At 48.2% G+C, this 16,070-nt stretch overlaps 1 protein-coding gene across 1 annotated transcript in view; it reads left to right on the top strand.

Moving 5' to 3' along the window:
• TRAM2 (translocation associated membrane protein 2) overlaps positions 1-16,070 on the top strand; it is a 74,930-nt gene that overhangs the window by 44,848 nt on the left and 14,012 nt on the right. The window contains exons 3-4 of the mRNA XM_045842968.1: positions 10,878-10,987; positions 11,485-11,601. Coding sequence (XP_045698924.1) covers positions 10,878-10,987; positions 11,485-11,601 — 227 coding nt within the window. The remainder of the gene's footprint in view (positions 1-10,877; positions 10,988-11,484; positions 11,602-16,070) is intronic.

Genomic DNA, 16,070 nt, shown 5'->3' with positions numbered 1-16,070 from the left:
CCTAGAACAAAAGGCTGACGGAGGGGGGGGGGGGACCTCTTCTAGAGAAGGGTTTGTTTTGCAGTAATGAAAGGTGACAAGGACCCATCCCTGGGCTCTGTTGGCCCCAGCCGGTTTTATGGCCACCAGCTGCTGTGTGGCATTTTGAAGCTAGAGATGAAAAGCCTGAGAACCTCCCACACCATAGCTTGGCCATTGTTCTCACAGTCCCTTCTAGGATGAGACAAACTGCCCTGCAAAAACAACCTCAGACAGATGGTTTTAAAGCTTCATTCAGCCGAAGGACTTTATCCAAGGCTCCGAGTGTGTTTTTGTTCCCTGTGCTGGCTGCCAGGAATTAGTCTTGTCTTGTGTTTGTATTATGGACTTGAAAGATTGGCATCACATACCAAACTGAACCCTTCTTTGTAAGATGAGCTTGTGAGGGACGAAAAAGGGAAGAGACAGGTGGGCAACAATGGCCCTGGAGATGGAAGTCTTACTGATTACAAACGAAACTCCCCAGCCCAGACCTGCGGCCTGTCCAGCGGTGAGACTTGAGACTCACATGGGCTGGGCCGGCCCTTTTATAGCCAAGGGAACTGGGGTGCAGAGTTGATTGACAGTCCCAAGGATGCGCCAGGAAGGGCAGAGGAAGGGCTGGACTTCTCACACCTTATGCAGCACCAGGGCCCAGGGAAGCTGTGGGAAGGTTCGGTTTGCTAAATAGGCTGGTAGGCAAAGGGGGACCCCATCTAGGGAGGCAGAGCCCTGGCTCTATCCTGGTCCCTCGGACCAAACACCAGACAGCCACTAAGATCCCCTTTGGCTTCAAAATCCTATATTTACAAATATGAGAAACCAGAAACCTCAGCATCCCTGGCATTACTGGAGGCCCTCTGAAAAAGGGCGGGAGCTGCTGATCCAGGACTAGAGCCAGTTCTGGAGTTGATTTTTTTTTCCAGTAAACTTACTGTCTTAGTACATTCAGTCTGCTATAACAAAATGCTGCACACTGGATGGCTAATAAACAACAAAATTGTTTCTTTTACTTCTGGAGGCTGGAAGTCTGAGCTCAGTGCCAACATGGTTAGGTGAGGGCTATCTTTCAGGTCACAGACTTCTCGTTGTGTCCTCACATGGCGGAAGAGCCTGGGGCTCTGTGGGGGTCTCTCACAAGGTGCCAGTCTCATCCATGCGGGCTCCACCCACATGACCCAGCACCTCCCGGAGAACCTGTTTCTAGCCCCATTAGTCTGGGTGCTAGGATTCCAACAGGGGAATTGGGGTGGAGAGGGTGGGGAGCTGCAAACATTCAGATCACAGCACTTAAAATTTAAGTCTTAACAATTGTGCAGAAAAGCAGACAGACCATCAGCTCCATGAATTTTCACCCAGTGAACACGTCTTTGTTCATGTAACCAGCACCTCAGAAGTGACCCCTTCCAGCCTAAACTTGATTTCATTCAATTTCCTGTCATAGTCCAGAGAGTCGATCCTGTTCAGTGTGGAACTTCCAGAGGTTTAAGGAAGGAGAACCGCTGAGTTGTGGTGGCGCGTCATTAACCAGTCTGAAGTGCCGGAACCGTGGCCAGGCCCTGGTGGTGATGACTTTGTCCTGTGGCCTCGGCGGCCTCTTCTCCTTCGTCACGTCTGAACCACTTGGCCCTCTCCCTTTCCTCACCCAACCTCTGACCTGGATCCCACCCCACATTTTTACTTCTTTTCATTCCATTTCTTCTGATCACATCTTTTCTTCCTTCTAGGTAGGATGATTTTTCTCACTTACTTGTTCTTTTGGAAATAATGGCTTTCAATGAAATGGGAAAACAAAGTTCACACCTTCTGCAGCTGTAGGCATTCTTTCCCGGCTACCTGTGGCCTGCCCAGGCCGGTTGCGGTAGAAGCCTGAGGTTTGTGAACTTTGTGGAGACTGTGCGCCTGGTCCCTGGGAGCTGTGCCCTTTCTTTTCTGAAGGCCACAGTGGGTGTCACAGCCTCATTAAAGAAACGGCATATCAAGAAAACCATGCACTTTTATTTCTAAATTCTCTTTAATGCTTCTTTTATTTTTGCTACATCTTTTTACGTTATAAAAATGTCCTTTTCTTGTCTTCCTACCTTACTGTAAAACTGGAGAAAATGTAATCCAGTCATGCAGTATGGGGTTCAAATGAAACTTTCAAGACTCCTCGGCTATGTCTCGGGGATGTCTCTCTGGGCATCCTGAAGGGGGTGGGGGTTGTGTGTGTGTGTGTGTGTGTGTGTGTTTGGGATGTGGTGACAAAGTGCCACAGGATGAGTGGCTTACACAACAGACATTCACTGTCTCACATTTAGGGAAGCTGGAAGTCCAAAAACAAGGTGTCGGCGGCGTGGGTCTCTTCGAGAGCTGTGAGGGAAAGTTCTGCTCCACGTCTTCCTCCTTGGCTTATAGATGACTGTCTTCCCTCTCTGTGGGTCTGTCTGTGTCCAAATTCCCCCTTTTAATAAAGATACCCGTCCTTTTGGATTCGGGCCTGCTCAGATGACCTTATTTCAACTCGGTGACCCTATCTTCAGATAAGGTCACATCTGAGGTACTGTGGGTTAGGACTCCAGCACGTCTTTTGCTGCGTTGGGTGGTGGAACCATCATTCAGCCCCTAACAGTGTGTGTGCATGTGAGAACCACAATGGCACTTACAGTTCAAATGCCACAGGCCACATCGTCCGGTGGGGAGGTTGGAGAGGATGTGGCTGGCAGCCTGGGGAGATGGACCAGGGTGGAGCTCAGAATGCTGCCGTGTGCCCCGTGCCTGTTCTCAGCTCCTCTTTTTTCCCTGGCACCTTGGGGGTTTAATGAATGCACTCTCTGTGTGATTTGAAGGGGAGCCGGGGAGCAGAGAGGCCTGGGGGGAAGGTAGGGGGAGGCCTTGGCCCTTGGCATCTGCTCGTGGTTAGAGTTACTGCTGGCCTCTGAGCCTCAGCTGCATGTCTGTAGATGAGGCTAATTCTCAGGATTACTGTGAGGAGTCAGTGATGCCGCTTATGAGATGTGCTCTCTACAGTGCCAGGCCCAGAGCCAATGCTGAGTGAATGGCTTAGAGTTGTTCATAGCATTCGCCTACGTGAGCACCCCAAGTGGAGTGTTCTTGTTTGTGCCAGGTGGTGACTGTTCTGTCCTTTAGCTTCTGATTCTTTCTGTTGGAAGCAGTCATAATGATCTCGCCTATTTGTGTAGCACATTATTTTCCAGTTCCTAAGTTGGCTATCCACACTATCCTTACAGGTTTGTGAGAAAAGGTAGATGGCATTCTCCCCATTGTCCAGAAAAGCTAGCTGAGGCAGAGAGACCCTGGATCACAGGGTAGGCAGGTGGCACTCCAGACACGAGCTTCGGGTCTTTCATGTGTGGTCTGGGCCACAATGGGGAAACAAAACAAGAAAACAGAGCAGCGAGGTAGGGAAGACACCACTTTCAAAATTGTATTTGTACAAAGCAGGAAGAATTTGAATATGTGTTTATTTAAAATTTTGAATAGAAAACACACTCACGTGGTCCAAGTAAAATCTGTACAGAAACTTAGAGTGAAAGTCCTGTTCCCAGCTGCCCTCCCTTCCTTTGACACCCTCTCCCCTGTGGGCAGTCACTGGGTGCCCTGTGCATCCTTACAGAATTTCTTATGTCACTTGCCAGGGTTTCTTCACGCAAATACAAATACATTGTTTTCTTTTCCCCCTTTTTTGAATAGTAAGTGGAATCCCGTGTATTCTATTTATGCCTTGCTTTTTCGTTACACTAAATAATGCATTCTGGATATCATTTTATCTCTACTATGTAGAGAGCATCATCATTTTCTTCAGAAATTTTATTGAAGTCCACATAACACATGCAGCAAAGCACACACGAGAGCCCTGCATCATGAGTTCTTACACATGTGCACGCCCATGTAACGAACCATCATCTAGATGAAGGCACAGCCCTCCCAGCTTCCTCGTGCTCCTTCTAGCCGACAAGCCCCGCAGTGTAACTACTGTTCTGTTTTTTGTCTCCTGATTAGCTTTACTTGTTCTTGATCTTCGTTTCTCTCTGATTTTGAAAAGCAGCTGCTTTGTTTACATCAGTGCTTGTTAAATTTTAGCATGAATCAGAATCACCTGGATTTCTGGGCTATATTTTGAGTTTCTGATTCAATAGGCCTGGGGTAGGTGTGCAAGAATGTATGTCTCGAAGCTCACAGGTGATGCTGACGCTGTGAGTCCACAGCCACACTTTGTGCAATATTGTGACTCTGGCTGTGTAACCAGTCCCCAGTGGAGGAAAACAACTTGGGTTGTTCCCATTAGTTTATTGTTAAACACAGCACTACCGTGCATAGCCTTGTACACATGTTATTTTGAACAAAGCAGGTATTAACTGTAAGATAAATTCCTGGAAATAGAATTTCTGCATTTCCACATATAATCTGGCCAAGATTACAAATGGCCAATGCATTTGTAATCTCCATAAAAACTGCCACGTTGCCCTCCCAAAGAGATGGTTGGTTTGCGTTCTCACCAGCAGTGTGTGAGAGGCCAGTTCCCCATAGCCTCAGCAGGAGTGCATTGTTGAGCTCCGGATTTTTGCCGATCTGATATATATAAAGTGGTATCTCATTGTAGTTTTGATTTGCATCTCTCTTCTGTGAAAGGTTGAGCATCTTTTTAAATGTATAAGGGCCATCTGTGTTTTCTTTATTCTGTGAATTATCTGTTTATCTTTTTTGCCTATTCTGTCTTTTTTATCCCCAGCTTCTAGGAGCTCCTTACATATTAGTAAGCTTAGCCCTCTGTGTATGATCTGAATTGTAAATATTTCCCCCTAGGTGATCATTTGCCTCTTGATTTTGCTAATGGTGGAGTTTTTTCACACTTAAGTTCAGATTCATATAAATATACAGGGGTCCAGCACAGATAATGCCTCTTTTTTATTACAAAATCATAAGCATGTAATTCTGTAACATATCAATATCACACTCAAGCACACCACATAGCATTTTAGGTGAAATATTCAAATTAAAACTATAGTTTATTACAGCCATATTATTACCCTACCAACCACACTCAAGCAGTCCTTACTTCTGCTGCACCCTATATATATTGTAAAAGATTTGAAGGAACATGAAAACAGAGTTGACTGTAAGTACAGAAACCAAATGCAGGTTTGCAGGGCTTATGAAGGAACCTGGGCAGGAGAGAAGCATCTAAGTTGTGCATTGATGCTATTTAAACAACCGGTTTTTCAGACAGAGGCAGAAGCCTCGTTGGCAAATGCTGGGGATTCTAAGGGGATATGAAAAGCACACCAAGTGGCTGCCAACTAGCTCAGGTCACAGGAGAAGGGCAGAGCCTGCACAGCAGTGACGAGGTAAGATCGGAACATGTAAAGGCAGGCAGGAGAAGCGCTTACAGGTGACACCAAAGGAAAGAGAAAAACATCTCTTTAGTCAGAGGAAGGAAAACAGGAGGTCAGTAAGAATGTTACTCCCAGAAAGGGACCGCTGGTAATAGAGCTTATCGAAACAACCAAGGCTCTTATTGATTATTTAAGTTGTTCTTTAAAACTGTGCTCAAACAATGCAAGTGTCACTTGTGGTGGGAGATGGGATAACTCCTCTATAGTGGGAAGATCAGTATTGAAATTGAAGGTGCTCTCTTCCAAAACTAGATGAGTTTCTACACTAGGGCTCATTGATGTACTCCAGGCGGGGTGGGTGTGGAGGAAGAAGGCTCGTAGGAGAGTGGTGTTGGAAAGGTGTCATGGGTCATCTAGGCTGGAGAGTGCAAATTTGTGGCCCATGGTCAGAGTTGGCTTCAGATGCGTTTTCTTTGGCCTGTTTGGTGTTGGCCCATAAAGTGTTTTCAAAGTTTTTGAATTAGTCACCAATATTTTAAAATCAGATGATTTCATGTAAAGGTCTCTGTCTTTGCTTTTGAAATATTGGGAATGGGGCCACACTGGGCTGTGCCCCTCCCCATGGCCACAGTGGCTGAGAAGCACCTTCCCCACCCCTTCCTTTAGCCCCTTGGGGCACATGATCTGCAGTTTTCCACAGTCGCTGCTCCTCTCTAGTGTGTGTGTGTGTCCCCAACATGGAGACTGTCTGTCTCCATTTATCCCAGTCTTAACTGTTGGTTTTGTTTTATTAAGGTTAAAGAAAAGTGGGTAATTCTTAAGCTTGTTCCTCTCTCCAGGTGGAAATGAGAAAGATAGACCAAGAGGGCAATAGATACGTTGAAGGAAAAACAGTGGAAAGTGTACTGTGGAAGGAAGACTATTCCTATTCAATGCAGCAGACCTCTGTGTGGCGAGGATTTACCTTTAGACACCTGGACCACTTTGCTCATTTGTGTCATTACCCTCCTGGTGGTCTCTGTAGGCATTTTGCTGTGACTTGTGACCAGAATCACCTCTTTGGTCTAATAGCTCAGAGATGTGCTGATGCTTTCTCATCTAAAAAAATGACACATTACTGCCAAACTACTGCCATTCTTTCTTAGAACTCATGTGAGACGGAACAGTGCTTACAGAGTAGGAGCTCAAACTTGGGTAGGGAGGAGGAGTTTATAAAAATTAATGAGCAACCAACAATTTAAAAAGAGAAAAATCAAAAGCATTAATTTGTCTGTAGCCTCCTAGAAAAACACAAAGTTTCAGTCTCCAAAGCTGTGTTGAAAGCAGATGGGGGTCAAATCAATTTACTTTCGTGTTCTGATCAAAAAGGGAGGATATCACATAAAGGGAAGCATAGAGATAATGTATGAATCAGAGCACAGCTTTGGGGTGTTCGCAAATGATGCTGCCTGCTGGGATTGCAGGAGATAGGGGTCGAAGGAGTGGCTTCTTACCAGTAAGGACTCAGGGCCGGGGGAGGACGAGGGGGTTGGGTTGACCCCGAGGTGGCTTTTGGACACTGGGAGACCTAAGAAATGGCCTATTTTCCTTAATTCTCTGAATCCTGTTTCTTCACTTGTTTTCTTTGCTCACCTTATGAGATGGTTCAGAAGATTAAGCAAGATAGCACACGCTGAAGAATTGTGAAACCTTGGAGGACTACAGATTACAGATGAGATTCCGGAAGGAATTCTAGAATCATTCCCCACAGCCAGTCAGTCTATCAGCTGGTTCTTTTGATCTCATCACCCATCTCTCTCTAAACTGGTCTTCTCTCTACCGCTGTGCTGCGGTCCTAGCGCCGGCCACCCACCACCACCCCTTGGCCTGCAATCCCTGCAGGCGCCTTCTAACTGCTCTCCCTGTCTCTCCAACCCATTCAACAAAAGGCAGGAGAGGGATGGATATAAATATGTACCCTCCAGTAGCTTTCCACTGCCTTTCAGGTACTTTACCATGACTTGTAAGGGGGCCCGTGTTCCCGTGGCCCTCTAGCCCTGCAGCCTGCCCCACCCTGCCCTCCAGCTTTATCCGTCCCTCAGTCCTCCGCCCTCACCAGCTCTCCCTGCTACACTCCCAGCCCCCTCCTCAACCACCTTCCTTGAGGTTCTGCTCCTGCCATTTCACCATCAGCCCTCACTCTCTGTCAGAGCACTTAATCATACCTGGTCACTTGTGTTTGTTTTAAATTGTGATAAAATACACAAAATATAAAATTTACAATCTTTACCATTTCGAAGTGTCCAGTTCAGTAGCATTAAGTACACTCACATTGCTGGGCAACCAATCTTGCAAAACTGAAACCTCGTACCCATTGGGCAGCGATTCTCCAGTCCTCTCTACCCCTCCCCGGCCACCACCATTCTCTTTCCTGTTTCCGTGAGTTTGGCTGCTCCAGAAACTTCTTGTGATGGAGTCATACAGTATTTGCTTTCTGTGACAGGCTTATCTTACTTAGAATAGTGTCTTCTAGCTTCATCTAAGTCGTAGCACATGACAGGATTTCCTTTTGCAGCCGCATAATATTCTATCAAATATGTGTATACCACATTTTGTCTTTCCATTCATCTGTTGGTAAACACTTGGGCTGTTTCCACCTTTGGCTATTGTGAATAATGCTGCTATGGACCTGTGTGTACACATATTTCTGCAAGCTCCTGCTTCCAGTTCTGTTGAGTATATATCCAGAAGTGGAATTGCTGGGTCATATGGTAATTCTGTTTTTAATTTTGAGGAACCGCCATGCTGTTTTCCACAGTGACTATACCATCTTATATTCTCACAAGCAACGCACAAAGATTCTAATTTATACACATCTTCACCAACACTTGTTATTTTCTGTTGCTTCCCTTCCCTCCCATGCTGTAGCCATTCTCATGTGTGTGAGGTGGCATCTCACTGGCTTCCATCTCCACTTCCCTAATGATAGTGATGCTGAGCACCTTTCCATGTGCCCGTTGGCCATTGAGATGTCTTCTCTGGAGAAATATCTATTTGCCATTTTTTAATGTGGTTGCTTGTTTGTTGTTTAGTGTTCTTTGGCCTCTGGATTTTCAGTGCAGGAGAGTTTGATGTGTACCTGTAAGCTCCAGAAGGGCAGGGTAGTTCCCACCTTGTTCATTGCCATCTGCTTAGTGCCCAGCATGGAGCCTTGCTCGTGGTTTATTGGTTAACGGTCAAGTGTGTATGTCACTCTCAACAGCGAAGGAACAGAAGAATGTATCATTTCACATATTCCTTCTTGTTTCAAGAAGGACTTAAGGCTGTGGTTACATCCCTGGAACCATGGCATTTGTGAAGAGCGGTAGGTGACCCCATACATGCTTTAAAATGGAAAATCCGAGGTCTTGACGAGTGTAATTTCACTGTTTTTGGACTGTGCTTTTAAATTCCATTTTGCCTGAAAATGCTGGTCTTGATGATGAAACTTTGCATGTGTTTAGTAATTTTATGGTTTCAAAATATGCTGCTATCTAATTAGTCTCCTTTGATCCTCCCTTCTGAAAAACACGGAGGAAATGTAATCTGAGCTTCACTGATGGACGAGAGACAGAAGAGGAGAAAGAAGAGGCAGAGCCCCGTTCCTATCTCTGCTCCATGGCCAGGGTCTTCTCCTCGGGTCCTCAGTGCCTGATGCCCCCTCCCAGGTCTCAGCCCCTTTGGAGGGGCAGCCATCCAGTCTTGCCCATTCTCTGTCTCTGACAGCCCTGTCCACCCCTTCAGCTCTCTTCTCCTGCCCTTGCTGTTCCTTACCTGCATCACGGGGACAGCTCCTTATCCGGGGCCTTTACCTCCAGGCATGATGCTGTTCACTGCTGCCAGAGAAACCTTCCCAAAACCCAAATATGATTATAGTCCCATTGAATTAGAATTCTTTGATGGTTCCACATAGCCTTCAGGATAAAGCCCACGCCCTTTCGTGTGGCGCCCAGGCCGTTCACAGCAGCCTCATCACCCATGGCGGCCTCCCCGGTTCCCGTAGCTTTCCAGTCTCATTCCCTAAGTCCTTTGCAGATGCTGCCTTCCCTACCTAGGATGCCCCGCATCACCACCTGACCATGCCTACTCATCCCTGGGTTTCCTGTTCACCCTTACCTGCTACCTCACCACCTTCACCTGCGCCAAGTCAGGTCCTCACTTGCCTTGGCTCCCTGTGTTGCTCTCTACCTCTTGGTGCCCCGTGCCTGTCTGTAGGTAACAGTACTGTGCACCGTGAAGCTGGGACGGTGTCTTCTATCCACATTTCAACTGTTAGCCTAGTGCCTCTCACAGAGTAGGTCTTTGTGTAAAGGAGGGGGGAGAGGAAAGAGGAAAGTTTGTTGGATTTCAGAGTTCATATGCTCCCTGTCCTTGCCGTCCTCCACAGTCCCCCATGACCACCCAGTCTCACATTCTCCCAGTCCAGGTGGCTGATGCTGTGGGTTGGCTCTCAGAGAGCTGGGTCTACTTTGGTCAGTGGCCACCCTGCAACTCACCTACCTTCTGGTGACTGCGTCTCAGCAAAGAGAGATGACTCATGCATGTGACTCAGCGCGAAGCAGCACTGCTGGAAGGATGAATGATCAGAGCATCTGCTGGCGGGAGGGGACTTACCAAGCAGCAAAAATCCAGACCCAAGTTCACAGACTCTTGCAATCCTGCAGTCTGCTGACTCAAACGCAAGAGACTGTACTGGCCAAGCTTTATAAGACTTACATATTTGGGATTCTAATAGATTACTATTAAATAATTTAATAAACTACCCTATATTGCAGGCTTACCATGGTTACAGGCACTGTGATAAGCACCTTGCCTACAAAGTATCTCATCTTATTCTCAATAATGTAATTCTCTCAGTATTTACAACAAAAATAGCAAATGCATATATAGCAGTTACTTTGCTACAGATACTGTTCTAAGCACTTTGCATTTATTAAGTCATCTAATTCTCACAGTAACCACACAATACAGAAACTGCTGTTACCCTCATTTTACAGATGAGTAAGTGGAGGCACAGAAAGGCCACACATTAGAGGCACCCCCAAATCACATAGGAAGTAAGCGACAGAGCTGCTATACCAGCACAGACTTCTGAGTCCACACTCGTAAGCCCTGTGCTGTGCTTCCCTGGGGAAGTATAACTGCAGTCGCATTTTACAGGGGAGGAAACTGCACCTCGGAGAGGTTGTCACTTCTCCATAGTCACACAGCCAGGGAGTGATCCAGCCCCTGGCTTGTGACCGCTGTGCCCTCCTGCCCAGACTCGGGATGGAGCCCTCCCAAATTGGGGTCTGCTTCGTTCCCCTGAGCCCTTCCCATTGGCACTTTGCAAGGGTCAAGTCGGGAGGTAGGATTATAGGAAAGAAACGCTTTCTTCTGAGGGGAGGGTTTATAGCCGAAAGAAAGCATTGAGGGCACATTCTCCTTCGGATCTCCTTTCAGTTTGGGGTTCTAGAGAGTTTCTTCACACCAGGGATGCTGACGTGGCTCTTGTTACCTCCTCAGACAGCGAGACCGTGCACTACCACTACGGGCCGAAGGACCTGGTCACAATCTTGTTCTACATCTTCATCACCGTCATCTTGCACGCTCTGGTTCAGGAGTACATTGTAGATGTAAGTGATGTGTCCAGATTCTGAAGTCAGAAACTGGGGAGATGCCTTGGGTTGTAGGCGCTCACCTCGGAGGAGCTCTGTACCTCTTCACCCCTGATTTTTGTGCCCCTGTTGGTCCTGCCAAATAGATGCCTCTCACCACACTTGGGTCTCTGGCCCTGCCACAGGCTGCTGTAGCCGGTGTACAGCAGTATTTGCTGCACGGGAGAGAACTGGCTGAACTCTGACAGGACAGCATCCACGTGGCCTGTCATACATGCTTTGGTTGGAGGGTGTGTTCTTTATGTCTAGGCTGAGGACATTAATCTTGCTGCTTTCTCAAAATGCTTGCTTTAGACCAAGCACTATGTGCACACAATCGCCTTACACTAAATACCTTGGATTACAGCTCGCTTCAAACTTCAGCCTTTTCATGGGAAGAAGCAGGACTTTGAAACTTGCCTGTTCGTTATCAATACACTAGTATATTAATATGTGGGAATCTCTTTATTCTTTAGAGACTCAGCAAACGGCTTCATCTCTCTAAGGTCAAACACAGCAAGTTCAACGAATCTGGACAGCTGGTTGTCTTTTATCTCAGCTCGGTGATATGGTGCTTCTACGTGGTGGTGACGGTGAGTGGTCCTCAAGGCTCCTCTCGGATTGCTGATAAAATAACTGCTAAGGGCTGAGTGGGGAAGGAAAAGAGTGAGGAGTAGTGTGGAAACTTGGGGCCTTTTCTTAGAACTGAAGCTATTTTTACATCCTTATGGTATGGTGAGAGGGAGGTCAAATAATATAAATGACATTTTATAGCTGAAGAGAGCCATCCTGCCTAAAAATAAACACTTGTTACAGTTATTATGTGAGGGTGTTCTGATGGTGCTGCGTATCTAGAGGGCACGGCGTCGTTCCGCAGCACCCTCCTGCAGATGCTGTACCACAAGACAAGTGTGTGTTCACTTGGGCCCCATGTCACGGACAGTAGAAATCCACGCTCAAGCTTCCAAGTGCGCCCACGGGCACTTTCGAAGTAGCAGGGACGGGCTTGGTCTTGGATCTGGTTCTGAGTCCAGTACACTTTGTGTTTTTTATTGGCCTCCTGCCCGCAAGGCCAGCACCCCTGTCCGCACGGCCATCCAGTCCTGTGAGTTGATGCCATTCCCACAAGTGCCTGGCGGACCAGGCCAGTTATCTGCGTCCCATTGGACATAGTGGGACTCGTTTCAGGCATCCTTTGTTTCAGGCATCCTTTGATACCGCAGAGTTCCTTCAGACAAAGCAATGTGGCCCGGCCTTTGGGGTTCACTGTAACAAGACCCGGGCCTGTCCCTGCTAGGAAGCATCCCCGCTCTGCCCCTCCAGCCTGGAGCACCCCCGCTCTGAACCTGGTCTCCTTCTCAGGAGCTAGAAGTGCCCTATCAGAAACTCAGGCCTGGGATTCAAGAATTCAGCAGCCCTGTGTGTGACCTTTTAGAAATCGCTTTCGCTGCCTCCCCCTTCCTCTTCTTTCTTCAGTGACAGGGATGAACTTTCACATCCTGAGGAACTCTGCCTCCAGAGATGAACATTCAGTTCATATTCTCAAAGAAGTCGACATGTTCTTTTGTACATCGCTTATTTCCATTATCATTTAATCCCAGAACATTTATCTTAAAGAGAACACTAGGAATTTTAAATGCGGGACTTAAGACGTCTGTCTTCCCAAGCAGGGCTGTCACGTTACCCTGTCCCAAGGGGCGGACCTACAGGCTGTTGTGTGAGTAGCGCCCCCTGCTGTTGTGCAGGGCACATCCTGGCCTAGCAAGTCTAGGTACTTCTGGGTTTCAGACCTGTCTTTAGTAATTGGTATTTGGCTCATGCCTGCCTCTAGAGACCCTGGGCTGTTTTAAGGGAGAATAGCTTCAGAGACAACATTTAACTGTTTTTTCAGCAAAGCATTGCCTCATCCCTGAATGAATCACTTTTACCCTTCCCACCTCACCCCCATGCTCCACACAGCTGTGACACATTTAGAGTAGATTGGAGGCCAACAACCAAGTTCCTACCCCTTCCAGAGTGTGAAATGCTCAACTCCTCTGTGTTTGCTTCTCTCAGCCTTCAAGGGCTTGAAAAGGATGATGCTAATTAGTCTGGGAGAATGTAGCACTTTTGGGAGGAATCTCATAACAGGCTTTTATTATGGTGACAGCCAGTGCCCCACTCAGCATCTTTGACAGGAAATGGAGACCACAGGGACCCCAGAAAGCTCCAGTGACCCCACCCCCAAACACCTTGTGCTTCTGGCCCTCACCTGCCCCCTCTGTATTGCTCTGCCAGGAATGAAAGTGCAGTTTTGTAAAAGGAGTGAAAACAGCTCATTTTTTAAACCATATTTTTATGTTATGATGCACATTTTCCTTGAGTGTTCTCTTTCTTTCATCTTCCATAGTCAGTTCCTCAGCAGGTCCTGCCATCCCACCCCCAGAACACATTAGGGTTCTCTCAGCTGCTCCCTACCAGCACTGCCCGCCACCCCAAGTGCTGCAGTTCTCTGGGGGGGGGGGTGGAGTTTCTGCCCCCAGGGCACGTTTGGCAGTGTGCCTCTGGCATGTAGTACGTGGGGGCCCGGGGTGCCACTCATGTCATACAGTGCGCAGGACAGTCCCTGAGACGAGGAGCTGTCCGGTCCCCAGTGTCATTGTGCGATGGTGGAGAAACCCTGATCTGCAATCCAAGCCACCATGGTCTCTTGCCTGGATCACTGTACATCTTCCTTCCAGAAGGAGGCCGTTTGCTCTCCTTTCCTCTCCTACCCCAGCCCATTTTCTCCTCAGCCAGACAGATCTTTTTAGAATGTAAATCAAATTGTGTATTTTCCTGCTTAAAAGCCCCCACCCCACTTGCAGTAAAATCGTTTTCTTCCTGACCACTGTGCTCTGCGCCCTGCTGCCTTGCCCGTCTCAGCTCGCTGGTCCCAGCCGCACCGCTCTTCCCGGGCTCCCCTTACTCTCCGGGAGCCCCTGCCTCCTGGGCTTTGCTCTGTGGTTCTTCTGGCCAGATGCTCCGTCTTCTGGCGTCCCAGGGCCGGCTCCTCTCTGCTCTCCAAGTCTCCACCTAAATGTCACCCCTGCAGAGGCCACCACTGCCCCATTTGTGTTTTCTGGACTGTGTCTATCGCTGTGCTGCGTTCCCTGTCCACGTGTGTGTGTCCTCTGCGGTCTCTCTCTCACACTGGACCCTGAGCTGCTCGCTCAATATTTGCCATGAGAATGAATGAGCTACCAAATGCATCTCCTTGTGCCATCCTTTGGCAGTTTTTAAAGTAATGGGTTGTTTTTATAAACATCATAGATGATCATTTTTTAAAAAGTAAGCCATACATACAAGTTGAAAAAAGAAAGCAAAACCTTACCCCAGATCTCTTCTTCCAGAAATAATCAGTTTTATTTTGGTGTTGATGTGGACGTTTCTCTCTGCTTATAGACAGGCAAGGTGATAGGAGTGTGGCTGCACCAACCAACAATTTTATAAGAATGTCAACCTCGTGTTTTTAATTTACCCTTGAACTACTGTCAGTGGTCAGGACCGAACACACAGACACACACACACACACACACACACACATACACATTCTCTACCGAGGAGAGCAGGGTGGTGAGCATTTGGTCCTGCTGCCTGACGTCACATTTTAAAACCTCAACCCGGAGCCCAGTGAGAACCTGGTAGAAGGGACACCTTTCACGCTGGTGCTTTGGTCAGGGCTGATTTCTGCTGTTCGCTTAGAGTAGCACTTTAGTGGTGGTTGCTCCTGAAGGACAGATGTTACAATGTATGTCTGAATTAGGTAGCAGCCGGCTGTGTTGTGCCTGGATTCTGCTGTTTCTGTGGTTCTTTCTGTTCTGGCACCAAAAGGAGGGCTGCCGGGGGGAAGGGAGAGGTGGCTCCAGTTTGCTCAGGCCTCGCTTAGTTCATGGGTTGACCTTCAAGAACCAGAAGAGAACACAGGATTCCAAAAGCTCCCCAGACCCTCCTCCTGTGCCTGTTGGTGGGTGGGATTCGAGGTGGGTTATAGGTGCTCCCTCTAATGCACTCGGCCCCCCGGGCCTGGGGTCCTTGGCATGCCTGAGCTCGGAGGGTGCCCCAGCCCCAGGCCCCCCTCAGGCAGCTTCCTGGCCCGAGGTCTGGAAAAGGCTGTTCCCAGGGCAGTGAGTCATTTGTCCTCTGGTTCCCCCTGCTCTCCTCCCCCACCTCCTCCTGCACAGTCCCTGAGGACTGGACATTCGCAAGCAGGCAGCATTTTTCTCTGGTTGTTGGCTTCAGAGTTCTGACCTCCTCATCTCCTCAGTGAAGGGGCCAAATTGAGGTGGTTCCTGTTTAAAATCGCAAGGTCAGCAGGGCTTTCATTTCTCCCAGTGCTACCTCTCTGGGGCAGGAATTCCTTTCCCACCTAGTCCCAGCAGTATCATTTCCCTCCTTAAATACACTGATGCTTCTTCTAGAAAGGAACCTTCTCACCTCTGTGATTTCCGTGGAATGAGGTAGAGCGTGGAAGACGGCGTTTCGCTGTGGCCCAGGGCCTACGTTTGGTCAAGGCAGAGGTGATAGCAGCCTTGTGGATGTGATTAAGTGTTCCTCCCACCCCCAAGTGCCCCAGAACTTCCCACCTCTGCGCCCCAATCTGTGTGACCGAGGGAGAAAGGGCGGTAGTAGTGAGAAGAGGCCAGAAGTGAAGCTGTAAAGGTTTGGGGTAAGACCCGTTCCTTCATGTCAAAGTCACCATGGCTACACTGGTGTGTGTGCCTGACTTGTCCAGCCATTGGGCTGATGAGGCCCCAGACTGGGGGACTGGGCTGAAGAATCTACCAGGAATGTCCCAGGGCATTTAGTACCACTGAGCTGGGTGGATCGGCCCCCTTGGGAAGTACACTGAGGATCTGACGGACAGTAACTGGAGTGCTTCTCATTACTGCCTGTTGGCCTCCTCCTCCTCCTCCTCCTCCTGAGCACGGCCGGCCCCTCCCTTAGTCCCAGTGTGAACCAGTGAGGTTCTCAGCCTCCCCATCAAGTCTGCCAGTTCCGTTTATTTCTGCCTTACTGAAGCAGCCAGGCCTGTGGGTATCAG

Source organism: Phyllostomus hastatus, unplaced genomic scaffold, assembly GCF_019186645.2.
Source record: "Phyllostomus hastatus isolate PE091 unplaced genomic scaffold, TTU_PhHast_1.1 phas_contig_40, whole genome shotgun sequence".
Lineage (NCBI taxonomy): Eukaryota > Metazoa > Chordata > Mammalia > Chiroptera > Phyllostomidae > Phyllostomus > Phyllostomus hastatus.
The sequence above is the reverse complement of the archived record's forward strand: the minus strand, read 5'-3'. Positions and strand labels throughout refer to the sequence as shown.